The sequence below is a fragment of the Myotis daubentonii genome, chromosome 3 (genome assembly GCF_963259705.1).
Source record: "Myotis daubentonii chromosome 3, mMyoDau2.1, whole genome shotgun sequence".
NCBI lineage: Eukaryota > Metazoa > Chordata > Mammalia > Chiroptera > Vespertilionidae > Myotis > Myotis daubentonii.
The window spans coordinates 192,425,049-192,450,510 of NC_081842.1; the positions used below are offsets into that span (position 1 = coordinate 192,425,049).

At 46.6% G+C, this 25,462-nt stretch overlaps 1 protein-coding gene, 1 long non-coding RNA gene and 1 pseudogene across 6 annotated transcripts in view; 2 read left to right on the forward strand and 1 right to left on the reverse strand.

Moving 5' to 3' along the window:
• The window catches only part of LOC132231247 (uncharacterized), a 150,296-nt gene that overhangs the window by 21,306 nt on the left and 103,528 nt on the right, over positions 1-25,462 (forward strand). The window lies entirely within an intron of this gene.
• AKR1A1 (aldo-keto reductase family 1 member A1) lies at positions 1,112-14,547 on the forward strand. Of its 5 annotated transcripts, none has more exons than XM_059689985.1 (10): positions 1,113-1,508; positions 3,727-3,798; positions 8,527-8,616; positions 11,234-11,353; positions 11,538-11,689; positions 12,314-12,509; positions 12,812-13,011; positions 13,484-13,556; positions 13,696-13,782; positions 14,400-14,547. In XM_059689985.1, the coding sequence occupies exons 3-10, from the start codon at positions 8,533-8,535 to the stop codon at positions 14,463-14,465; spliced, it is 978 nt and encodes a 325-aa protein (XP_059545968.1). In that variant the 5' UTR covers positions 1,113-1,508; positions 3,727-3,798; positions 8,527-8,532; the 3' UTR covers positions 14,466-14,547. The 5 variants fall into 5 exon arrangements, with proteins under 5 accessions (XP_059545971.1, XP_059545968.1, XP_059545967.1 ...); XM_059689984.1 differs by having other exon boundaries at positions 1,114-1,418; XM_059689986.1 differs by having other exon boundaries at positions 1,490-1,610.
• On the reverse strand, positions 18,307-20,435 carry LOC132231227 (ras-related protein Rab-8A-like; annotated as a pseudogene).

The following is a 25,462-nucleotide window of genomic DNA, read 5'->3' on the forward strand; positions in this document are numbered from 1 at the left end:
TTGTAGGCATTTAAAAAATATTTTTTTATTGATTTCAGAGAGGGAAAGGTAGAGAAAGACAGAGAGAGAAATATCAATTATGAGAGAGAATCATTGATTGGCTGCCTCCTGTACACCCTACACTGGGTATCCAGTCCACAATCCGGGCATGTGCCCTGACCAGGAATTGAACCTGACCTCCTGGATCACAGGCGTAAGCTCAACCACTGAGCCATGCCAGCCGGCTTATGTCTTCTCTTTTGATTGTAATGTATAAAACAAGGTGCAAAACTGCTATCCTCTTGAGTTTTATCTCAATGTTATGCTTCCCACAGGTTGGCTCCTATAACTCACAAAAAATCTTTACAGATTTGAAAGTTTCTTACATTGACACATACAAATGCAAGACACCTCTCAGCCTAAAAAGCAGGCTCTATTTCAAATTTCAAATCTGTAACTTAACAGCGGTGTGACTTTGGGCAAGCTATTTTACCTTCTTGAATCTGTCCAATCTGTAAAATAGACAGCGAATACTTCTCACAGGCAATACTACTCACGTATTCTGGTAATATCTGTTATCCCCACCTGGATGGTAATTACATTCCCCAAAAATCAGAGCTGCGAATTTAAGATTTGTACATTTTTTTTGTACGTATGTTATAATACATACTTCAATAAAGACTTACAAGAAGTAAAGAACATCCTCCATCCAGGGTTGTTATAAAGAATCGATAAAATCACGCTTATAATAAAGTCTAGCACAGTGCCTGGCACCTAAACGCGTGGCTAGGATCCAAGTCCAGCAGGAACCACGGACTCCCCAGCTCCCAATTCTCCGTTTGCCGGACCAAATACCGGGCTCAGCTTCAGTACATTCTGGGAACCCGGCCAGCCTGACTGTAGGGGAGAAAGGAGCGAGAGTCAGATTAATGAATCAGGAAGGTGACCTGACACCAGAAGGAAGCGGCACTCGGGACCCTCCTTCCTCGGGCAGGAGTCCGAGCGGCGCGGCGCGCGGTGCACTGTGGGCCAGCAGAGGCGTGTCGTGGTCCCGCCCTGACCCCCCACGTGACTACAGCGCTGGTTTCCCTCTGCCGGCGCCTTCTCCAAACCCCGGTGGCCAATTGTATCCGAGCTTCGGCCAATCCGACCCTCCGCACCCCGAGGAGGCGATGGCGCGGGCTCTCAGCTCTCCACCCCCAAGTCCCTCCTGGGGGCTGGGGCGGGGTCCACCGCCGTTAGAGAGGCCGAATGCCCAGCCCTGGCCCCTCCTCTGGGAGGAGTTCGGTCAGACTGGGACCGGGTCCCTGCCTTCTCCATCAGGCGGACTTCCCCTGCAGCCCTCCAGTCCCGGAAGCCGAGGCTCATTGGATCCCTAGCTGGGCCCAGGACGGAGCCGAGATTATACCACCTTCTTCCCGCTCAGCGCTCGTGCGAGGGTGAGCTGAGGCCCCATCTTCCTTACGGAGGTGTTGGCCTTGATCCTGCACTGCAGAGGTGTCCGCCGCCGGACGGAGTGGAGAGCGCAGGTTCTGGAGGGGCCAGCCTTGGTTTCAGATCTGAGCTCTTCCTCTTATTCGCTGTGCGGTCTTGAATACGTTCTGTTTCTCTGGACCTCTTTTTCCTCAGTGGTAAAACGAGTTCCTACATCAGAACTGTAGGGAGAATTAAATGAGATGAAGCTTTTAAAGAGTTCGGGACATATTAGGTGCTCAGTAAGTTTTAGTTGCCATCTTCCATTTTGTTTGCTCACTAACACGATTTTTTCCAGGAGGTCTGGCCTTTCTATGAAATTGTAGGCATGCTTCTCAAAAGTAGCAGAGGAGGGGTTACAGTTTGCTTGCTTAGGCACCTGCCTTGGGTTTGGGGAAGCCAGGGCGGGCTTTCTGGTTGCCTCGGAGCTCTGCTACAGGAAGACTCGAATCTGAACCTTCACCGGATGGGGCTGTTATGAACTCTTCCCTTCAGTTGGACCGTACGCAGGGCTGCAGGACCTACCTTAGCAGAGGCTTTATGGTTCTGATCAGGCCTGTTGTTTTCCCCAAGGTCTCAGTTTGTTTTTGTTTTTGTTTTGTACAGGAGTAATCTTGATAGCATTCTCTCTGGAGCCCTTGGGATTTTATTGGGGGGTGGGGGACAGAGATAGTAAAGTTCTTTGATATTTTCCAGAGATGAGTCTTTCCAGGTTAGCCAAGAAGGGCAAGGAAGAAGGCAGTGACTTCCTTAAATACCCAGCTGTCAAGATCTCTCCCCTTTGCCTCTGTGTGTATGTGTTTAGTGTGTGTGTGTGTGTCAGGCAGTCGAGGAGTGAGGGGTTCAGACAGATGACAGGCGCTGACCTCAAGGAGTACCCAGGTTTGTGGGAAGAAACTTACATAAACAGACAGCTGTGTGCACTAGCTGTCAGTACATGGAAGGAGCCAGAAGTTTAAAGTGCTAGCTGAAGGATGAGCAGCAATTAGCCAGGTAAGATTGGGACTTGGGGAAGGAAAGTATGCAGAGACCTGGAGTCAGGTAAGTGGTGCCTCACTCTGCAAACTCAGAACCATGGAGCCCGAAATGAGGAGGGAAAATGAGGACTGTGGGAGCCAGGTTAGGAAGGGTATACAGTACTAAGGAGTCTGGACTTTGTCCTGGGTAGGAGAGAGCTGCTGGAAGAGTTTGAACCTGGGAGTCACATGGTCAGATGAAGTGAATGGATTGTGGGGAGAGGGGCCACACTGGAAGCAGCGAGATCCCTGTTGCAGGAAGGGGTGGTCAGAACTAGAGCAGTGGCAGCAGAGGTAACCATGGATAGACTGGCGAAGATTTAGGAAATATATTGTTTAAAGTTTTTTTTTTTTTCCACATCAAGAAGTATGTAAAGTGTTATTGTAGCTTAAGGTTTTACATTATAGTTTAGAGCAAATAATATCTTTCTTTATATATACAAGTACTAACAGGTTTTTTTTAACCTGGCCACATAGACCAAATCTTGGTCACCGTTACATATATATGCTGGCTTATTAGAAGTATAGGAGAAGATATGCTCTCTTCCCCGTCACTTATCAAAATCATAATCTGATAATGCTCAAAAATACTTCAAATGAACTGAAATACTTTATTTAGGTGGCTTTTTAAAGACCCAGTGAATTAAATGAGATAAAGCTTTTAAAGAGTTTGGCACACATATTAGATGCTCAATAAGATTTAGTTGCCATCTTCTATTTTGTTTGCTCACTAACACGATTTTTTTTCCAGGAGATCTGGCCTTTCTATGAAATTGTAGACATGCTTCTCAAAAGTAGCATGTTGCCTGGTTTGTTTTCTCACTAAGGGCCTGAGTCCCTGTTGAGAAAAAAATATACAGAAAGATCATGGGGAAGGCACTGTGTAAAGTGCTTTAGATATAGTATTTCTTCACAAGATGGGGCTGAGATTCAAACCCAGGTCTGTGGAACCCCAGACCTTGAATTGTTTCCTCTGTGCTCTGCTGCTGGATTTGACAAGCACAGTTTGGACATGTTGCGTCTCAGATACCGGTAGGACACACTTGTGGAGATGAACAGAGGGAGTTGAATATACAGAACTGGGGTGGGAAGAATGAGTGCTTAAGTTGATAGCTGAAGACATGAGCTCTACCAGGGAGTGAGAAGAGGACTGGGGACAGAATCTCCAGGGACACCAACATTTATGGGAGGCTGAGGAGAGGCCCATGAAGGGAACACTCATCCAAATACTGCTTCCTCTTTTTCCTGTGTTTTCTAGTTCCCCACATCCAGCCAGCAACTGTAGAGCCCTCCTTTGAGAAGGGAAGACTGAACCCCAGTGTGAAAGAACGTAAGTTCGAATAAAACCTGACTCCCGATGCTACCCTCTTCCACATCTCCTCAGACATACACGGCTTCTCTCTCTTGAACATTTAGAACCTCTCCCGATATAACATGAGGGTTTCTGAGTGCTGCCGAGATCCAGTGAGGCAGTTCCTGACAGGCTCAGAGCCTGTTAATGCAGGGCTAGGCTGGAAAGCTGTTGCCTCGGGCAGAAGATGAGGAAGTCAAGAACTGGAAGAGGATGACTTCCTGTCCTGGAGAAAAACATCCGTCTTCTGCTGGGGCCCCTCCATTTACTTCTTTGTTCTTTGCAGGTCTTGGTTAGGTCTTCCTACCTCCATGATCTCCCCCCACTCCACTCGCAAGCCTCAGAGCTTTTGGTTTTCCGTTTCACCAACAAAAGAAGCAAGCATCGAGTTTCTTCTTCCTTTTACCCTTAAGTATGGTTTTTGTTCAAGCTCTCAGCCCAGTTGTAATTTCAGAGCCCTCCCCTGTGTGCTGGGAAATCTTAGAGAGGCCAACAGGTCACTTGTTTGGGGATCAAGCCCAGCAAATCAGCCACAGACTCTGATGTTAAACGGGAAGCTAGTTCCTCCTGTGGACTCCAGGCATACTTGCCTGATCCCTGGGAAGTCTGGTAACAGAGAATTGCTCTCAGCAATCTTTGGTTTGCTTCCCAGATTGACCATTCTTGTTTTAGCAGAAAGAAGTGGTCTCCATAACTGGCTGTGCTAGACCAGTGATGGTGAACCTATGACACGCGTGTCAGAGGTGACATGTGAACTCATTTTTTCGGTTGATTTTTCTTTGTTAAATGGCATTTAAATATATAAAATAAATATAAAAAATATAAATCTTTGTTTTACTATGGTTGCAAAGATCAAAAAATTTCTATATGTGACACGGCACCAGAGTTAAGTTAGGGGTTTTTTTTTGTTGTTGTTTTTTTTTAATATATTTTATTGATTTTTTACAGAGAGGAAGGGAGAGAGATAGAGAGTTAGGAACATTGATCAGTTGCCTCCTGCACACTTCCCACTGGAGATGTGCCCGCAACCAAGGTACATGCCCTTGACCGGAATCGAACCTGGGACCCTTCAGTCCACAGGCCGACGCTCCATCCACTGAGCCAAACCGGTTACGGCAAGTTAGGGTTTTTCAAAATGCTGACACGCCAAGCTCAAAAGGTTCACCATCACGGTGCTAGACCATCGGTTCTCAACCTGTGGGTCGCGACCCCTTTGGCTGTCGAACGACCCTTTCACAGGAGTCGCCTAAGACCATCCTGCATATCAGATATTTACATTACGATTCATAACAGTAGCAACATTACAGTTATGAAGTAGCAACAAAAATAATTTTATGGTTGGGTCATAACATGAGGAACTGTATTTAAAGGGCCAGAAGGTTGGGAACCACTGTGCTAGATGGACTGTAAAATTCTTCCTGAGTCAGAAATATTAGGAAAGACAATTTTGGTATGTAGGTTGTACACACAACATCCCTTATTACCTGCTTTACCATAATCTTTTTTTAAAAAATGTTTTATTGCCCTTGCTGGTTTGGCTCAGTGTATAGAGTGTCAGCCTGTGTACTGAAGGGTCCCAAGTTTGATTCTGGTCAAGGGCACATGCCCGGGTTGCGGGCTCAATCCCTAGTAGGGGATGTGCAGGAGGCAGGCAATCAGTGATTCTCTCTCATCATTGATGTTCCTATCTCTCTCTTTTTCTCCCTTCCTCTCTGAAATCAATAAAAATAAAATTTAAAAAAAAAAAAAGAAAGCAAAAAAATAAATATAGGCACTTCTCTATGAGTGTAAACTTTTTTCTTTGTATAAGCTTATATCAGTTAACTTTTAAGGTTCTCGTTTACAATATTTTAAATTGAAATGTGTCAATTTAAGTGGTCATTTTAAACTATATTTTTATTGATTTCAGAGAGGAAGGGAGAGGGGGAGAGAGAAACATCAATGATGAGAGAGAATCATTTTTTTTTAAAATTTTGTTTTATTTCTTAAAGTATTACAAAGAGTATTACATATGTCTCCTCCCCCCCCCCCCGACATTCCCCCAGCCTCCCCTACCCCCCAGTGTCTCGTGTCCATTGGTTATTCTTACATGCATGCATACAAATCCTTCGGTTGATGAGAAAGAATCATTGATTGGCTGCTTCCTGCTCACCCTATACTGGGGATTGAACCCACAACTCAGGCATGTGCCCCTTGACTGGAATCGAACCTGGGACCCTTCAGTCTGCAGGCCGACACTCTTCCCGCTGAGCCAAACTGGCTATGGCAGAAGTGCCTATATTTTTAAAAAATGTTTTTATTGATTTCAGAGAGAGGAAGGGAGAGGGAAAGAGAGATAGAAACATAATGATAAGAGAGGATCATTGATCTGCTGCCTCCTGCACACCCCCTACTGGGGATTGAGCCTGCAACCTGAGCATGTGCCCTGACCAAGAATTGAACTAGTGACCTCTTGGTTCATGGGTCGACACTCAACCTCCAAGCCACACCAGCTGGGCAACAATAATATTCTTGATGTCCTTTCAGAACTTGGAAACAAAGGTTATATTTAAAGGTATTGCTAACAATGAAATCAATCCTGAGAGAGTGATACTTATAGTACTAATGAGATCAAATGAAAAGCTTTCTACCTTATTTACTTTGGGGGTAAGCATTCTTTCTCCTTCCCCTTTCGCTTGGATGACTCCTATTGATTAGGACTTGACTCAGCACCTCCAAGAAGCCATCCTAGCCGGAGTACTCTTTTCTTATAGCACTTGTGCAGATTTTGGTCATATTTCTTATATATTGCACCCATATCATCTGCCCTCCCCCCTCCTCCACCAGGCCATAAGCTCCAAGAGGGCAGGGACTCTATTTGAATATCTGAGTCTAGCACAAAGCTTAGAATATTCATCATTTGCTGACTGAATGAGTATTCATTCTAGAGCCATTTAGAAACTTCTGATTTTCATAGCTCTTCAAAGGGGTTGCTCCAATCACCCACCTGCTTTGTTCAGTTGGAAATTTTCTTGCGTCTGAAATTTTTTGCTGTCTGCTGCACTGAAATCCTGTGTCTTATTCACCTTCCTGGAAAGACTCTTCCCCCTGACTCCAGGGAAAATTCAACTCATTCTTAAAAGCCCATGTCAGTATTCCCTGGTTCTTGCCCTGCAGAAGTCACTTGCTTTCTGTAGCACATTGAATGTACATTGTCTACTATCAGCACATATATTTATTTATATATATATATATATATATATATATATATATATATATATATATATATATATACATACACACACACACATATATATGTTGATTTTTTTACAGAGAGGAAGGGAGAGGGATAGAGAGTTAGAAACATCGATGAGAGCCCTGACCGGTTTGGCTCAGTGGATAGAGCGCCGGCCTGCGGACTCAGGGGTCCTGGGTTCAATTCCGGCCAAGGGCATGTACCTTGGTTGTGGGCACATACCCAGTGGGGAGTGTGCAGGAGGCAGCTGATCAATGTTTCTCTTTCATCGATGTTTCTCTTTCATCGATGTTTCTAACTCTCTATCCCTCTCCCTTCCTCTCTGTGAAAAATCAATAAAAATATATTTTAAAAAAAAAGAATGAAAGAAAGAAAGAGCCGAAACCGGTTTGGCTCAGTGGATAGAGCGTCGGCCTGTGGACTGAAAGGTCCCAGGTTCAATTCCGGTCAAGGGCATGTACCTGGGTTGTGGGCACATCCCCAGTAGGAGATGTGCAGGAGGCAGCTGATCGATGTTTCTCTCTCATCGATGTTTCTAACTCTCTATCTCTCTCCCTTCCTCTCTGTAAAAAATCAATAAAATATATAAAAGAAAGAAAGAAAGAGAGGAAGAAATAAAGAAAGAAAGAAAGAAAGAAAGAAAGAAAGAAAGAAAGAAAGAAAGAAAGAAAGAAAGAAAGAAAAACATCGATGAGAGAGAAATATCGATCAACTGCCTCCTGCACACCCCCTACTGGGGATGTGCCCGCAACCAAGGTACATGCCCTTGACCGGAATTGAACCTGGGACCCTTGAGTCCGCAGGCTGACGCTCTATCCACTGAGCCAAACTGGTTAGGGCAGCACATATATTTTATAGGTCTGTGTTTAGCTTCCTTTTCCCATCAGTTCTTGGATCCTTGGCTCTGCCACTTAGCCGTTGATTTGGGGCAAATAACTTGATCTCTCTATGCCTGTTTTTTCATCTATAAAATATTATACTTCCCTTGTAAGAGCCCACTCAGGCCTAGCAGCATGGCGTATCAGACCTCTGTGAGAGGAACTCAGAGAGTCTCTGTCATTCTGACAAACTCCTGGGAATGTTCATTTCATCCTCAGAGAAGTAACCCTTTCCTGAGCCTGTTCTGTCACCCCATCTCATATTGACTCATAATGGCTTGCCTGTCTTACACTGGCTTGAGACCTTATGTAGTCAAGGCTGGGCACTTCTCGAGAGCCACCCTGCCTTTGTTTTTAGGTATTGGAGCTCTTTAACACAGACCTTTAGCCTGGTGAAAGGAAGGGCAGCCAGGCTGGTGGTCTGGTTAATGTTTGTCCAGGAGCTACTGGCTTTGGTTGCTTCTGGGCATATACACACAATCACAAGTTTGTTCTCATCACCTCTGTGCCTCCTTTCTCACCCATGATTTACAGGAGTCTTGAAGCCCAAGCAGCACTAATCCCCACATCATTCTCTTCCCATTTCTGTTTCAGGAGGCAATGGCGGCTTCCTGTGTCCTCCTGCACACTGGGCAGAAGATGCCCCTGATTGGACTGGGCACCTGGAAGAGCAATCCTGGCCAGGTGAGGGATGGGGGAAGAGGAGGAGGGCTTCCGGCACCGCTGCTAGGGAAAAGGCAGTATTTGGGAGAGAGTCCCTGCATTTTCCCTAGCAGCCCCAGGCCTATACTCCACTTAAAGTGGAATGAGCCTGGAGGGCAGTGGGAAAAACAAGGGAAGAGCCTGGTAACATAGCCTTAGCCTACCTAGCTAACTCAGAGGAGGGGCTGAGAGGGTCAGCAGGGCAAAGGTCATAGGAAAGAACCCTTTCCCTAACTGGATCGACACAGTCCTTTGGCAGATGTGGGACCCCTCTGTATCTGGCCCGTTGCTGACCCCTAATATGTCATCACCTTGTGCTGTGATCTGATCATCATTGGGCTCCTTGAGGGCTGGGCCTCTCTCATTCCAGAGGTAGTCACACAGAAGGTATCAGTCAGGGTTTGAAGAATAACTAGGTCAAGACCAAGGGTTAACAAGCTTTTTTTGTTAATCCTCACCCGAGGGGAAAGAGAGAGAGAGATTATTTTTTTTAAAAATATATATATTTATATTGATTTCGAGGGAGAGAGAGATAGAAACATCAATTATGAGAGAGAATCACTAATTGGCTGCCTCCTGCACACCCCACAATGGGGATTGAGCCCGCAACCCAGGCATGTGCTTTTGGCCGGAATCGAACCTGGGACCTTTTAGTCTGCAGGCTGATGCTCTGTCCACTGAAACAAACCAACTAGGGCCCGAAGATATTTTTCCATTGATTTTCAGAGAGAGGGTGGAAGGGAGGGGAAGAGATAAAGAAAAACATCAATGTGAGAGAGACACATCGATTGGTTTCCTCCTGCACGCAACCCAACCAAGGCTGGGGAGCCAAACCTGCTAGGGTGCAAACTTTTTCTTTAAGAAAAAAAAAAATAGCCGAAACCGGTTTGGCTCAGTGGATAGAGCGTCGGCTTGTGGACTGAAAGGTCCCAGGTTCGATTCCGGTCAAGGGCATGTACCTGGGTTGCGGGCACATCCCCAGTAGGAGATGTGCAGGAGGCAGCTGATCGGTGTTTCTCTCTAATCGATGTTTCTAACTCTCTATCTCTCTCCCTTCCTCTCTGTAAAAAATCAATAAAATATATTAAAAAAAATATATATATATATATATATTTTTTTTTTATTGATTTCAGAGAGGCAGGGAGAGGGAGAGAGAGATAGAAACATCAATGATGAGAGGGAATCATTGATTGGCTGCCTCCTGCACACCCCACACTGGGAACTGAGCCTGCAACCTGGGCGTGTGCCCTGACCAGGAATTGAACCGTTACCTCCTTGTTCATAGGTTGATGCTCAAACACTGAGCCATGCTGGCCAGGGCAAACTTTTTCTTGATGAACCAGATGGTTAACAGTTTAGATTTTGCTGGACAGATTGCAAAATGGAGGTGATTATGTACTTATGTAACCATTTAAAAATATAAAAATTGTTCATAGCTCAGGGCTCCCAAAAAACAAAAGGCCGCTATGAGCTGGAGTTTAATGACCCCAAATGTAAACCCTTCCAGCCACGGGGGGCTTGGGAATGAAGACCCACTTTCCTAGGATCGACAGCTAGAAATCAGCATCCACCTAGTGTTGGGCATCTCCCCAGCACTATGCCATTGTTCCTTGGTCATCTGAGTCAGAGTTTGGAGAAGTTTGGGGATTAAGTTTGGGAGGGGCTCGGGCAGTGAGAACAGCCTCTTCTTCTCTCTGAGATTTTGGCTAGTGTTTGTGGTGCAGTAGGGTGACTCTGCCTTTTTTCGCCTTTGATTTCCTTCCTACAGTTGCCTAGGACTGTGGAGCTGGAGTCTTTGTGCTCCAGACAGGCACTGACATGGCAGGACAAGTCCAGCAGCTAGATGAAGGCAAGGGGTGGAGGTCAGAGCCAGGGCCAACAAGGAGGCGGGCAGAATGAAGCAGCAGGGGTAGGGCCTGGGGTTGGGGAATATGTCTGGATAGTAAGAGCTGCACCTAGATGGGGATCTTGAATGCCAAGGACCTGGCATCTGGTTCTGCTTCTGATGCCATGTTTCTAGTCGAGTTTTTAGCAAATTAACTGGACCTGGCCTCCTACTTGATACCACCTTTTTTCTCTTCTGGCAGGAGACTCTGGACCAAGCTTCCATCTCACATGTCTATTTCCTTAATTTTCTCCCCCATCACCACTTTTGCTTGCCTCATTCCCCAGAGCGTGCTTGGTTATATGGCTCCCTGAGTGTCTCTCTCAGAATGGCCTTGGCCTAGGAATATTTACCTGTGTATCATGTTTCCCTAACCAGCTCCTCAGGGTAGGGGACCTGTTTCCATGACCTATACTTCTGCCCCCTGTCAATGTATTCGTCTTCTGAGCAGGTAGCTAGGAACACGTTAGTTTTGTGCTGGGCACTGCTGAGATTGTTGGGTAGGAAGGAGCTTTGGAGGTTAGTGGGATGGGGACAAAGGGTTTGAGGGTCTGGTCCCTTCCCCTAGACTAGAACCATCTTCCATCGTCTCTCCCCCACTGCATGGATGACTGCAGTGTATGTTCCCGCCTCCTTCCGCCACCAGTGACCTTCCAGAGGGCAGTTTCTGGCCCAGACTAACAGCTGAATCCCTCTGCTTCTCTCACCTGGCAGGTAAAAGCAGCTGTTAAGTATGCCCTGAGCGTAGGCTACCGCCACATTGATTGTGCTGCTATCTACGGCAATGAGACTGAGATTGGGGAGGCCTTGAAGGAGACTGTGGGGCCTGGCAAGGTGAGGACTAGGGCTACAGAGGGATGGGATGAGAGATCTAAGAGGTGGGGGGTGGGGGGTGGACTGAGGCCTGGCTGGAGGGGACTGGCATCAGTTCCCATCTAATTCCTCTCCCAGAGGTGAGGGTGGGTAAGATTGGGTGCCCATTGGCTCTTATCATTATGGGCCCTGCTTCCTGCACCAGGCGATGTCTCGGGAGGAGCTGTTTGTGACTTCCAAGCTGTGGAACACTAAGCACCACCCCAAGGATGTGGAGTCTGCCCTCCGGAAGACACTGGCTGACCTCCAGCTGGAGTATTTGGACCTGTACCTGATACACTGGCCTTATGCCTTTGAGTGAGCTTTGCCAGTGTCTTTATCCAGGGAATTAGGGGTTGGGGGAGTCAGTCATGTTAGTAACTTATCAGAAGTCACAGTAGCGGAGCAGGATAGGAACACTATCTGTGTGGCAGGCTGCGGAACTTGGCATGGGGACTCAGCCCTTTCTGCTTCAGCAGCCAGGAATTTAGCTACAGAAAAAGGAGTGCAGCCTCACATGGCTTCTATCTTAGGGTATGCATGAGGGGTTCTGCTCCCTGTATTCATTCAGAAAAGGTACTGGCTCCTGCTGAACTAGGCCCAGGTGGAAGTAAATAGTAAGTTCTAGCCGAGGGTATGAGAGGGACTGCCATCTGCTCTGTGCCCTGTGCCATAAGAAGGCTGCAAGAGCATGCAATCTTTGAGGAGGAAGGCAATAAGGAAGCTTCCTAGAGAAGAGGAGATATGATCTGCCCCTGGGAAGAAGAAGAGGGGAAATGGCCATTCCATATAGGGTAAACACCTGGGTCATGATCTGGACAGGTGTAAAACCATGCTTTCCCCTTTCTGGGCTTGGAGTATGGGACATAGAGTGGCTGGATGGGCAGGTAAGGCAGAAGCCTGGCATTTGTGCCCACTCTTGAGAGGCTGTCTTTCACTCAGGCGGGGAGACGACCCTTTCCCTAAGAATGCTGATGGGACTATCCGCTATGACTTCATTGACTACAAGGAGACCTGGAAGGCTCTGGAGGCACTGGTGGCTAAGGGGCTGGTGCGGGCACTGGGCCTGTCCAACTTCAGCAGTCGGCAGATTGATGATCTTCTCAGTGTGGCCTCTGTGCGCCCAGCTGTCCTGCAGGTGAGCACAGCATAGCAGGTCAGTTGTTTGGGGAAGAGGTGTATGTGCAAGAGCATGAGTGAGCAGATAATGGGTCTACTTCATGGAGATGGCTAGCAAGTTGTCAGAAATGTTGGTGTAGGACTCCTCTACATAAAGAAGGACATTGAAGTGTGGGACAAGAATGAAATGGACAGTGGAAAACAGTGATAAAAGAGGACTGAAGGGAAGTAGGGGGGTCAGCAGTGCATGTTGGTCCGGATGGCACAGCCAGGCAAGCTGGATGTCGCCACCCCATGGTGATGGGTTATTTCTTGGCTCAGGTGGAATGCCACCCATATCTGGCTCAGCAGGAGCTGGTTGCTCACTGCCAAGCACGCGGCCTGGAGGTGACTGCTTACAGCCCTCTGGGCTCCTCTGATCGTGCTTGGCGTGATCCTAATGAGCCTGTCCTGCTTGAGGAGCCAGTGGTCCTGGCACTGGCTGAAAAGTATGGCCGGTCTCCAGCACAGATCTTGCTCAGGTGAGGGCAATCTTGGGGAAAGAAGGTCAGTTCAGAGAAAGGGCTCTTGGGTTGGGAGGGAAGGGTGTCAGCGGTTCTCAACCTGTGGGTCGTGACCCCTTTGGCGGTCAAACGACCCTTTCACAGGGGTTGCCTAAGACCATCCTGCATATCAGATATTTACATTACGATTCATAACAGTAGCAACATTACAGTTATGAAGTAACAACAAAAATAATTTTATGGTTGGGTCACAACATGAGGAACTGTATTTAAAGGGCCAGAAGGTTGAGAACCACTGGTTTAGGGGTTCCTTATCCAAATGCCTAGATGAGGCTGAGGCTCTTGCCATGTGATCTGGGAGAGGCCACTCTGAATCATGTTCCCCATTCCAGCGGGGCTCAGGAGCTTAAAGAAAAGGCTGCATGGAAGACAAAACAATGCTTATGAGTACTGACTCCTCTTCCTCATCTACCTTAATCCCCCATCGCAGGTGGCAGGTCCAACGAAAAGTGATCTCCATCCCTAAGAGTATCACGCCTTCCCGTATCCTTGAGAACATCCAGGTACTTGGTGATGGGTCCTGTCTTTAGGCCATTGGCACACAGTCTGGCCCCAACTCTGCCAGGCTAAGAAGGCAGTGTTCTGGAACCCCGACTTTCACTCACAAAGCTGGCTTTCCTGACCTCTACTACCCACCCCCAGGTTTTTGACTTCACCTTTAGTCCAGAAGAGATGAAGCAGCTAGATTCCCTGAATAAAAATTGGCGATACATCGTGCCCATGCTTACAGTGAGTATGTTTCACACCCCCAGAGCCGGTGAATGTTAGATTTGGAGCAGGATTCTGACCCAAGCCTGGCCTCAACATTGCTGATCAGACAGAGGCAGAATGGTTGTTGGTAGGATTACTGCCCTGGATGCAGTGGGCTCTTTTTGTTCAGTTTGGGGGGAAATAGTGGCTCAAGGATAAGAAATATAACAAGTGAGTCCCAGTCTTGGTTTTCTATATCTTGTAAGCTAGATGTTATTTAACTTCTCCAAGCCTAAGCTTCCTATTTTCAAAATGATTCTAGTTCCTGACACACAGAAAAATTTTAGTAAATGATATAAATGAGGGGAGCCTACAGGCATGCTCGGCCTTCTTAGAGGGCTTGAAGTTGGGTTGAAGCCTATTGCACATAAGGAAATAAGTAGTTCCTTCCCAGCTGAGACTGCAAACTATGCACCAGGTTATGGGCTTAGTGGGAATGCTGTTGATACTGTGGCATTCTATGAGGCTGAGGCCCTGTGACTGCCATTTGGCATCACGCTGTACACAAGTGAGGGTCAGGAAGTTTTGGGAAAAGATGCCCTGCGTCTTTGAAATATTATCTCCTAATAGGGTCATATGTCTGTCTCTTTTTCCAGGTGGATGGGAAGAGGGTCCCAAGAGATGCAGGACACCCTCTGTACCCCTTTAATGACCCGTACTGAAACGACAGCTTCCTTTCCATCTCCAGCTGTGAGGTACTGCCACCCCCAGAAAGATGTAATAAAGCCATTGAAACATCTACACTGCTTATTGTGTTATTCGGCTGGTAGGACCTGGGATGGAACCGCTTCCCTTGGGGATACTGAGTACTGCCTGCCAGGAGCCCAAACTCCCTTATCATTCTTCATTCTGGAGGAATCAAGATGGAGCTGAATTCAATTTGTGCTTTTCTGAATTAGGTACATTAGTGAACTGGTCCGCCATCTACAGGCAGCTCTGAGCACTGCATGCTACCACCCGGTGGCCCCCAGCTTTCTTACTGAGAATCCATAAAATTGGTCACCTTGGTATTGGTAACAAGGCAGTGAGAGTTCTGTGCATTGTTGACCCTGAGTCTTGAGTTCCCAGCCCATTCCCTACCCTGGTCAGTGCCCAGGCTTAGGAATATGAAGAGCCAACTTAATAGCTTGCAAAATTATGGAAAGGGGACACGGGCTTTTTCTGTCACACAGGACAATCTGTGTGCATAGCCTACCGAAGGGGGCAGAGTCAGCCCCAAAGCTTGTCACTCTGCACCTAAAGTCCTATTTTTCATACTTAATAGTCCCATTAAAGGGCACTGAGATTTTTAGGAGGGTTTTATGAAAATCCCTGTAGCCCTAGCTGGTTTGGCTCAGTGCATAGAGCCTTGGCCTATGGACTAAAGGGTTCCGGGTTTGATTCCGGGCAAGGGCATGTATCTTAGTTGCAGACTTAATCCCCAGTTGGGGGCATGCAGGAGGCAGCTGATTGATGTTTTTCTCTTGTCGATGTTTTGTTTTTGTTTTTTTATTTTATTTTATTTTTTTAAAATATATTTTATTGATTTTTTACAGAGAGGAAGGGAGAGAGATAGTTAGAAACATCGATGAGAGAGAAACATCGATCAGCTGCCTCCTGCACATCTCCCACTGGGGATGTGCCCGCAACCCAGGTACATGCCCTTGACCGGAATCAAACCTGGGACCCTTGAGTCCGCAGGCAAATGCTCTATCCACTGAGCCAAACCGGCCAGGGCTCTTGTCAATGTTTTTTTTTTTTTTTTTTTTAATTTATTGATTTTTTACAGAGAGGAAGGGAGAGAGAGATAGAGAGTCAGAAACATCGATGAGAGAGAAACATCGATCAGCTGCCTCCTGCACATCTCCCACTGGGGATGTGCCTGCAACCCAGGTACATGCCCTTGACCAGAATCGAACCCGGGACCCTTCAGTCCGCAGGCCGACGCTCTATCCACTGAGCCAAACCGGTTTCGGCTTGTCAATGTTTTTATCTCTATTCCTATCTCTCTTCCTCTCTCTAAAATAAATAAAAATATATTTAAAGCCCTAGCCGGTTTTGCTCAGTGGACAGAGCATCGGCCTGCAAACTGAAGGATCCCAGGTTCCATTCTGGTCAAGGTGGGCACATACCTGGTTTGTGCGCTTGATCCCCAGTAGGGGGCGTGCAGGAGGCAGCCAATCAATCTCTCATCATTGATGTTTATCTCTCCCTCTCCCTCTCTGAAATCAATAAAAATATATTTAAAATATATATATTAAAAAGAAAAGAAAATCCTTGTAAACTCCAGTCACACAAAACTCATTTTGGGTTTCTAGTCAAAACACTGTTCTTCACTGAACAAATAATTATTGGGTAATTATGTGGGTTAGGTACAATGCTAGACCCTGGGGATATAGGTATAACCACGACACACAGGTCCCTGTAGTCTACTTCAGAAAAGACTTTAAAGTAATTGCATAATTAGCTTAATTACAGTTGGGAAGAAGTGCTGCACAAAAATATAGTGAGAAGCCTGTTTTTATCATGTGAGATCTGAAGGATGAATAGAGATTAATTAGTTAAATGATGTGAGAGTAGGAATAGTGTTCTGTGCAAATTGGGTAGCTTGGGGGAAAGGCCTTGAAACTGGAAGAAGTGGGAAAACTTAAAAGAAGCTTCTGTGAAAGAAACTGAAGGTGAGCAAAGGTAGGATGACACAAAGGAATGCTGGAATTGGGCAGAGACTGGTGAGTGAGGATTTTTTTAATCCTGAATGCTGCAGGAAGCCATGGAAAAGTTTTGAGGGAATAACATGGCGTGATTTATGTCTTTGAAACAACCCTGGTGCAGTGGTTAAGTAAATGGAGGGAGGCGTTTTGGAGTTAGTCTTTTGTCTCTGGCCCTTACTACCTAGAATATTGTAACCCTTGTCCCATTCTACGGGCTAACACCTATTACTTAAATGTTCAGTTTAGCTGTCACTTCTCTAGGATATCTTTCCTGACCTCACCCTACCCAGATGGCTTACTATGTGATACCATGGCTCCGTTACACTTTCATGATCCACATTTCCATGGTTATGAGGTAAACGATGATGTGTATTAGTTTGTTGGGCTGCTGGAACAGTGCCGCAGAATGGGTGGCTTAAACAACAAATTTATTTTCACACAGTTCTGGAAGCTAGAAGTGGAAGATCAGGTATTAGCTGACTTGGATCCTTCTGAGGGACATGAGGGAAGGAAATGTTCTAGGCCTCTGTATTTTGCTTGTAGACAGCCATCTTCTCCCTGTCTTTACATTGTCTTCCCTGTGTTTGCATCTGGTAAGAACACCAGTCATTGGAAAAGGGCCCAGTCCAAATACAATCACATTCTGAGAACTAGCATATAAATTGAGGGGGGAGGACAATTCAGCTCATATAAGGAAGCAAAAAGTTATAACATGATGCCAAGCTGATGTAGCTCATGGTTGAGGGTTGACCCAGGAACCAAGAGGTCGCCAGTTCAATTCCCGGTCAGGGCACTTGCCTGGGTTGTGGGCTTGATCACCAGTATGGGGTGTGCAGGAGGCAGCCAATCAATGATTCTCTCTCAATGATGTTTCTATCTCTGTCCTCCTCCCTTCCTCTCTCTAAAAATCAATTAAAAATATATTTTTTTAAAAAGTTATAATATGAAATTATTCATTCGCCCTGGCTGGTGCTGTCAGTGGTTAGATTGTTTGCCCATGCACTGAAGGGTCTCAGGTTTCCATTCTGGTCAAGGGCATGCACCTGAGTTGCAGGTTCAATTGCAGTCCTGGTCAGGGCACGTGCAGCATGCAACCAATGTGTCTCTTTCATGTTAATGTTTTTCTCTGTCTTTCTCCCCCTTCTTCCCTCCCTTCCACTCTCTCTAAAAAGAAATGAAAAAATATCCTCGGATGAGGATTTTTAAAAATTCACTAATAAACTACTTAAAAATGGTTCTTGATTCAGATATCTCATCATTAACAGCATTGCTCTACAGACATCTTTGTCTAATCATTGGACTGTACAGTGCACATTCACTATACAGTGAAATTGCAGATCTTAAAAAAGATGCAATACTTTATGAAGGAATTAAAATGTGATGTTGGGGAACTTCACTCACTTCACCAAAGCCTCACCATTGCAAAGTGAGGACCTGAAAGTTAAACTTACGAAAATGGAAGAGAAAAAATGCTAGACTTCAAAGGAAGGTGTTTGGAATATCCAAGTATTAAGGAAGGTCTTTGGGAAAACTATGAGTATTTTTGCAAAAAGGATTTTTTATATGATTATTGTTTTGAATAAAAGACCACAGGCTCAGAATTTTAAAATGAGACTTGTCTTTATAAGACCACATTCCAGAATGAAGAGAGTACTCACCAGCCAGAGGCTAATACCACCACATTCCAGTTCATTACATCAAAATTCTTTATACACAAGTACAATCTAAGACCGGTTTCAGAAACTGTTTTGTAGACTGCAAAGGAGGAGGGGCTGTCTCACTCAAGTAGGAAAAGGGAGACCTTCTGACATCCTTTTTTTTTTTTTTTGGCTGGTACATTGGTTTTAATTCAAAAAAGACATTTCGACGCCAGTGGCTTGGGTAGACAGCAGCTTGGGGTGAAGTGTAAGAAAAAGAAATATAAAGGCTCCCTCGTGACACCCCTCGGACCTGGTGACCTGGTCTCAAACGCACCCTCTATGGGAAGGCAGAGCTGTCAAAACAGAACCAATGACAGCAGTTAAAAACCATCCCCGAAAGCTCTGTGGCCAGTCTGTTGCCTGGGACGCTGCATGCTCTCGGCCACATCCAATCACAGATGCATCCGTGTCCTTGGTCACCTGGGTCTGCCGCTGGAAATCAAAGACGCAATCATTTGATGGCACTACAGATCTGGAAAAATAAAAATCTCAGCTGGAAAGAACATCCGATTCAGAGACTATGGGAGTGGGGGCTGTCTGGGGGCCAAGAGGCCAACGCCTTAATTGCGGGTGATCGGTGTGTGGTTGCATTTTTGGGGTCACCCGTAGGATGCATGATGTCCCCTCGGTGATCAGACAGGGACTGCCAAGGCCCACTGACCATGCCCGAGGCCTGACTGGATTACAGACCAAAACCTGGTTGTGGACAGGCAAGGCACACCCCCCCCCTCCCCCCCGCATACTCTCCGCCTTCCTTCTGAACGCTTTACACAGGATTTCCTTAATTTGTGCTTCCCTTTGGTTTGAGAGTCAAAAAGAAGAGGGAGGGGAGAAAAAGAAACATAACGGTTTTTGTCACTTGTCCAAAACTGAGAGAAAAGGTGACAGTGGGAGTCAGACGTGTCGGCGATGCCTCCTGGGCCTGATGGGGTCACCGCCCTGCGGGTGGGAAGCTCAGCACTCCTGGAACCATCACTGGCCTTTGGGAGCCTTGCTTCTGTGCGAGGAGATGTAGACAGGCTTTGCAGTGGAATTTTTGTGGTCACGCCCCAGAGATGGAGGCCCATCATATTGGTCACGGTTGCTGGTCATGTCATGTCCATTTTTCTCTCCAGATACACGATGCATGGGCCAGTTCAGTGGACATCACAGGGAAAATAGCAAATTCTTAATTTATTCCATCTCCAAAGTTGAAAAAGATCAGAGTTACTAAAATAAACAATTTCTCATTTGTGTCCTGGTGGCCCTGGGCCCAGTGGCCATGGCAGGGGCATTGGAGGGGGGGCCCCAGCTGAGTGAGGGGCTCACTCAGGACAGGCACAGTCAGCTCAGTTGAACAAGGCTCAGAGTAAGGCGGCGTTCCTCACAGAAGAACACATCGAAAAAAGCTGTTCTTTTTTTTTCTGCTGGTCCGGTGTGGTTTTGATTCCCTGGTTGCTCCTCTGGGGGCTGTTGCTTTCCAATTTTTTGTCCATTTTTGCTTTGATGTCTCTGGCGAGAGTGAAAAATGCATTCTCCACATTGATGTTGGCCTTTGCACTGGTCTCCATGAACTTGATTCCATAGTCCAGGGCCAGCTTCTCTCCCCGTTCCTTGGAGACTTGTCTCTTGTCGTTCACGTCACACTTGTTCCCAAGTATCTTTTCTTTTTTTTTTTTTTTAAATATATTTTATTGATTTTTTACAGAGAGGAAGGGAGAGAGATAGAGAGTTAGAAACATCGATGAGAGAGAAACATCGATCAGCCGCCTCCTGCACATCTCCTACTGGGGATGTGCCCGCAACCCAGGTACATGCCCTTGACCGGAATCGAACCTAGGACCTTTCAGTCCGCAGGCCGACGCTCTATCCACTGAGCCAAACCGGTTTCGGCCCAAGTATCTTTTCAACATCTGCAGAGGCATGCTCCTCAATGTTCCGAATCCAGTTCCGGATGTTGTCAAAGGACTTCTCGTTGGTGATGTCGTAGACCAGCATGATGCCCATTGCGCCCCTATAGTAAGCTGTTGTGATCGTCCGAAACCGTTCCTGGCCAGCTGTGTCCCATATCTGTAGTTTAATTCTCTTGCCATCGAGCTCTATGGTCCTAATTTTAAAGTCAATTCCTATGGTGGAGATGAAAGTGGAGTTGAAGGCGTCCTCGGAGAAGCGGAACAGGACACAGGTCTTCCCCACCCCCGAGTCGCCGATCAGCAGCAGCTTGAACAGGTAATCGTAGGTCTTCGCCATACTACACTCTCTCCCCTTCTGACATTCTTCAAGAGAGAGATTGTGAGCTGTAGTCAAAGGCTGACAAATTTTAAAAAGGATACTTGAGAAGGGGGACTGATAACACACATTGGAAAGAAGTCACAGTATTTGTTCGGGAAAAGGTGATCTATGAAGGACTCCTATTTCCCACTGAAACAATGACAAGCAATGCTCTATATTTTTTAAATCAAAGTATAGTTAACATACAATATTATATTAGTTACAGGTGTACAACAGTGATTTGACATTTATGTACCTTATGAAGTGATCACTGCAATAAGTCTAATAACCATTTGTTACCATGCAAAGTTATTACAATATTATTGACTATATTCCCTATGTTATACATTACATCCCCATGACTTATTTATTTATTTAAATCCTCACTGGAGGATATGTCTTTACTTATTTGAGAAAGAGAGAGAGGGGGGGGAGAGAGAGAGAGAGAGAGAGAGAGAGAGAGAGAGAGAGAGAGAGATTGGTTGTCTCCCACATACACCCTGATCGGGGGCCGGGGATCAAGTCTGCAACCGAGGTATGTGTCCTTGACCATAATTGAATCCCGGGCCCTTCAGTCTGCAGGCTGATGCTCTATTCTCTGAGCCAAAACGGCTAGGGCCACACACAATTCGTGAGCCTTTTGTGGTTTTTGTATTGTCAATCTGGTTGCTTCATGGCTTTCCCCATTAAGACTCTTTTTTCTTAGTCTGCTGGGTCAGTTACTACTTGTCCATCTCTTCTCCAGCTTTTAAAATTTTGTTGCTGTTGCTTCTTCCTTCTCTTTGATCTTGTGAGTTTTACCTTTAAAAAAATTCCTTTATTTTTATGTAGACAGGTTTCAAAGGGGAATGGTATAACCCTAGCCAGTTTGGCTCAGTGGATAGAGTGTCAGCCTGCAGACTGAAGGTTCCCAGGTTCGATTCCAGCCAAGGGCACATGCCGGGGTTGTGGGCTTGATCCCTAGTGGGGATGTGCAGGAGGCAGCCCATCAGTGATGTTTCCATCTCTCCCTCTCCATTCCTCTCTGAAATCAATACAAAATATATATATATATATTTTTAAAGGAAATGGATGTAAATGTATTTGTTCACCCCCTACATTTAACAGAAAGTCCTCTCTAAATATTGCTAAATATAACTTTAATTTTCCTCCCAAGATAAAGTCCCATTTACCCTCATTACTTACAATGAAATACTGGTTTCTATTTTATCTTTAAAATTGATCTTAGAGGAAGGGAAGGAGAGAGAGAGAGAGAGAGAGAAAGAGAGAGAGAGAGAGAGAGAGAGAGAGAGAGAGAGAGAGAGATCAGTTGCCTCCCACATACATGTGCCCTGATGGGGGATGGAACCTGGTATGTTCCCGGACCAGGAATTGAACCCACCACCTTTGGTATTTGGGACAATGCTCCAATCAACTGAGCTACACTAGCCAGGGCTATTAGCTTTTATTTTATATAGATATACTTTGAAAATTTTCCAGTTCTAATTATGATTACACTGTTATTGCTTTAATCATTCATTCAACAAGTTTACTTTGAACAAGTAGTATGCGTCAACCACTATTGTATGCATTGAGGATTTAGGTGTAAATAAAACAGAAAAGGTCACATGGAGCCTACATACTTAGAAGGGTGAGAGATTAAAAAAAACAATAACAAGTAAATTAACTTTAGATTTTGATAAGTATAATGGAAGACATAAACAAAGGGAAGCTAATATTGATTAGGTGAGTAGGGAGGCCTGATTTCAATCAAAATTAGCTTCCCTTTGTTTGAAATGAGGCCTAACAGATGAATTCGAGGCTATCACTCAAAATATTGCGAGAAGACGGTTCTAGGTAGTGAGGCAGCAAGTGCAAAGGTCCCTGGATCTGAAAAAGGGCTTGGGAATTCTGAGGAACAGAAAGGAGACCAGCATGGTAAGAATATGGATGTGGATGAAAAGGGGCCACATGCTAACCTGATGAGGTAAGGCCTGCATGGTGGCCTTGCAAACTCAGAGACCTAAAGTAACCAGAAAGGATGGTCTGAAATTAAACTTTTTTTAAAAATATATTTTATTGATTTTTTACAGAGAGGAAGGGAGAGAGATAGAAAGTTAGAAACATTGATGAGAGAGAAACATCGATCAGCTGCCTCCTGCACATCCCCCACTGGGGATGTGCCCGCAACCCAGGTACATGCCCTTGACCGGAATCGAACCTGGGACCTTTCAGTCCACAGACTGACGCTCTATCCACTGAGCCAAACCGGTTTTGGCTGAAATTAAACTTTTTAACTGAAAGCAGTTTATGGAAGGTAGTCATGTCCTAGGCTAGAATCTTCCCTGAAAAAAGTCAATCTTTTCCTTAACCTGTCTATTGCCCTTTGGAATGTCAGTGTAACTCCCCTTTTTCTAAACCCCTCAGGGCACAACCAGTGCACCCAGGGTAGAGACCATAAATCCTTTCATTGTTATTGTTACCCCATTAATTGTGGACTGTTAGCTATCCTGTACCCACCTATGTAAAAGATGTGTCTATCATTTTACTTTTCATCCAATCCCAGAGGTTTCCCTGCTTTGCTTTCTCCTACCTCCCAAATCTACTACCAATGCATTTGATGTAATCCAATTATGTATTCTCTTTTGATTGTAATGTCATTAATTGGCTGCCTCCTGCACACCCCTACTGGGGATTGAACCTGAAACCCAGGCATGTGCCCTGACTGGGAATCCAATCGTGACCTCCTGATTCATGAGTCCACACTCAACCACTGAGCCATATCTGCCAGGCCAGGCACATAATTCTTACAATATGCTTAAGGGGTGGATACTAATATGTCCTCATTTTACATTTAATCTTTAAAAAAATTTTAAATTGATTTCAGAGAGGAAGGGAGAGGGAGAGCGAGACAGAAACATCAATGATGAGAGAGAATGATCGATCAGCTGCCTCCTGCAAACCCTGCACTGGGGATCGAGCCCACAATCCAGGCATGTGCCCTGACGAGAATCGAACCTTGACCTCCTGCTTCATAGGCCCACGCTCAACCACTGAGCCACACAAACAGACAGGCACATTTAATCTTTTTAAAAATGTATTTTTATTGATTTTTAGAGAGAGAGGAAGGGAGAGGGTTAGAGAAGCATTCATGTGAAAGCAAAATATCCATGGGCTGCTTCCTACATGCCTCCAACCTTGTGATCCAGCTTTGAGAAGAGAGAGAGAGAGAGAGAGAGAGAGAGAGAGAGAGAGAGAGAGAGAGAGAGAGAGAGAAACCATCCGCTGGCTGCCCCCGGCATGCGCCCTGACCAGGGATTGGACCCAGCCCGGGTTTGTACCCTTGTACCCTGACCGGGAATCGATCCCACCACCTTCTGGTGTACCTGACGATGTTCCAACCAACTGACTCACACCGGCCTGGGCTACATTTAATCTTAAAAGGTTACACGGCTTGGCTCTGTTCACCCAGCTAAGAGCCCACGTCTCTACCCACCAGGAATCTTTACCAGTGTGCCTGAACCTGGACGTAAATAAAATCCTATTCTGATCACTGTAGGCAAGGCTAAGGTGGCACGCAATGGATGATGCTCTAGGTGTGGGTAAGTGCAGCCATTTCAGTTTGCCAGCAATCTTCCCAATCAGTTGCAGAAAATGAAGCGCACTGCTTTCCAGAACCGACTTGGCTTGCAACTTTCTGAGCAAGTCCCCCCTTTCCTGAACTGTGGTTTCCATTTCTACCAAATGCGGTTGATAACACCGATCTGACTAGTAGTGTTGTTAAGATTACGTATGTATGACTGCTAATCGCTTTCTTTAAGTGTCTAAGCACAGTGCCCTCGCTTGTAGCAGGCAAACAAATCTTAGCGCTGAGCGGAGGGCAGAGCTGGGACCACTAAGCTAGTCAGATTTGGAGTCTGGGTCGGGCCTCAGCTGATGGCGGCAGCCGATTGGGCCAGCCGGAGGGGGCGGGCCCGGAGGGTGGGGCCAGCCTTGCGCCACTGCAGAGCTGAGCTTTGAATCGAGCGCGGTGGTTTCCGCGGTAGCCAATCCTAGACGAGCATTTCCTTCGGTCAGCTGTTGCTGAGGCTCCCAGCCACGCGTCTCACGCCGAGGTCAGTTTTAGCCGTTGCTGCTGTACCCGTGCTCGGCTCTTGCGTGTCCATCCGTTACGACTGCGAGGATAAGGTCTCAGAACCTCCCGCATTATCCGGGCCGGAAATAGACCCTCGGCTCTTCACTCCAAATATGCCGAGCAGCACCAGCTTCCCTTTCTGTGGAAGCCGCTGGCTACAGCCCACTCAGGAGTTGTAGTACCAAGATTCCAGTGCTTATGCGACTTGCTAGAGAGGCTGGAAGTTGCTTTTTGGGGTGAAAACAGGTCAGGGAGAAAAGGTACACCGAGAGTCAGAAGCGAGGATGGGGGTGTCCTTGGGCTAGACGGGGCTGGATTCTGGTCCTTTAAACTAGAGGGGGAGGATCCGGAAGTGGATGGGCGGGGCGAAGGGCCCTGATATATGAGAGGGCCCAGCCGCGCGGGGTCTCCAATCTGCCATTTTCTGTGCCTGTGTGAGTCTTTGGCGTCCCAAATTCGCTATTTTCTCACAGGCTGTATTTCGTCCGCTGGACCGCCACCTCAGGGGAACGATGGACGCAGAGTCCACAGCCACTGCCGCCATCTCTGCGGAGCTGGTTTCTGCCGACAAGTAAGCGGGACCGCGGAAAGCTTGAGGCATTGGCCAGTTCGCGGGGAGCGGGGGGGAGACTGGGGCTCCCCGGGAGGGGAGACCAGTGGGTCGGAGGGCTTGCCTCCTAGTGAACAACCGTCGCTGTTTGGGGAGGCCTGGACACTGGAGAAGCCCACCTCTGGCATAAAGTCTCGCGCGTTAGCAGTTACGCCGGTTGGCTGGCGCCCCCTGCCCCGCTTTTCGCGGCCGCCATCTTGCCGGGGGCAGCGACGTCTGTCTGCATCGCCAGCCCCTCTTCTTCCTCCCCCGGCCCGGGGCTATCGGCGGGGAGGCGGGGCCCAGCTCACCCTTG

What these genes read in the sequence shown, in the direction of transcription:
- AKR1A1 (XM_059689988.1), top strand. Translation starts at nt 8,533, where the DNA reads ATGGCGGCTTCCTGTGTCCTCCTGCACACTGGGCAGAAGATGCCCCTG. An exon ending in GGAAGAGCAATCCTGGCCAG is followed by an intron (nt 8,617 to 11,233) that starts GTGAGGGATGGG and finishes CTCACCTGGCAG; the next exon opens with GTAAAAGCAGCTGTTAAGTA. An exon ending in TGCGCCCAGCTGTCCTGCAG is followed by an intron (nt 12,510 to 12,811) that starts GTGAGCACAGCA and finishes TTCTTGGCTCAG; the next exon opens with GTGGAATGCCACCCATATCT.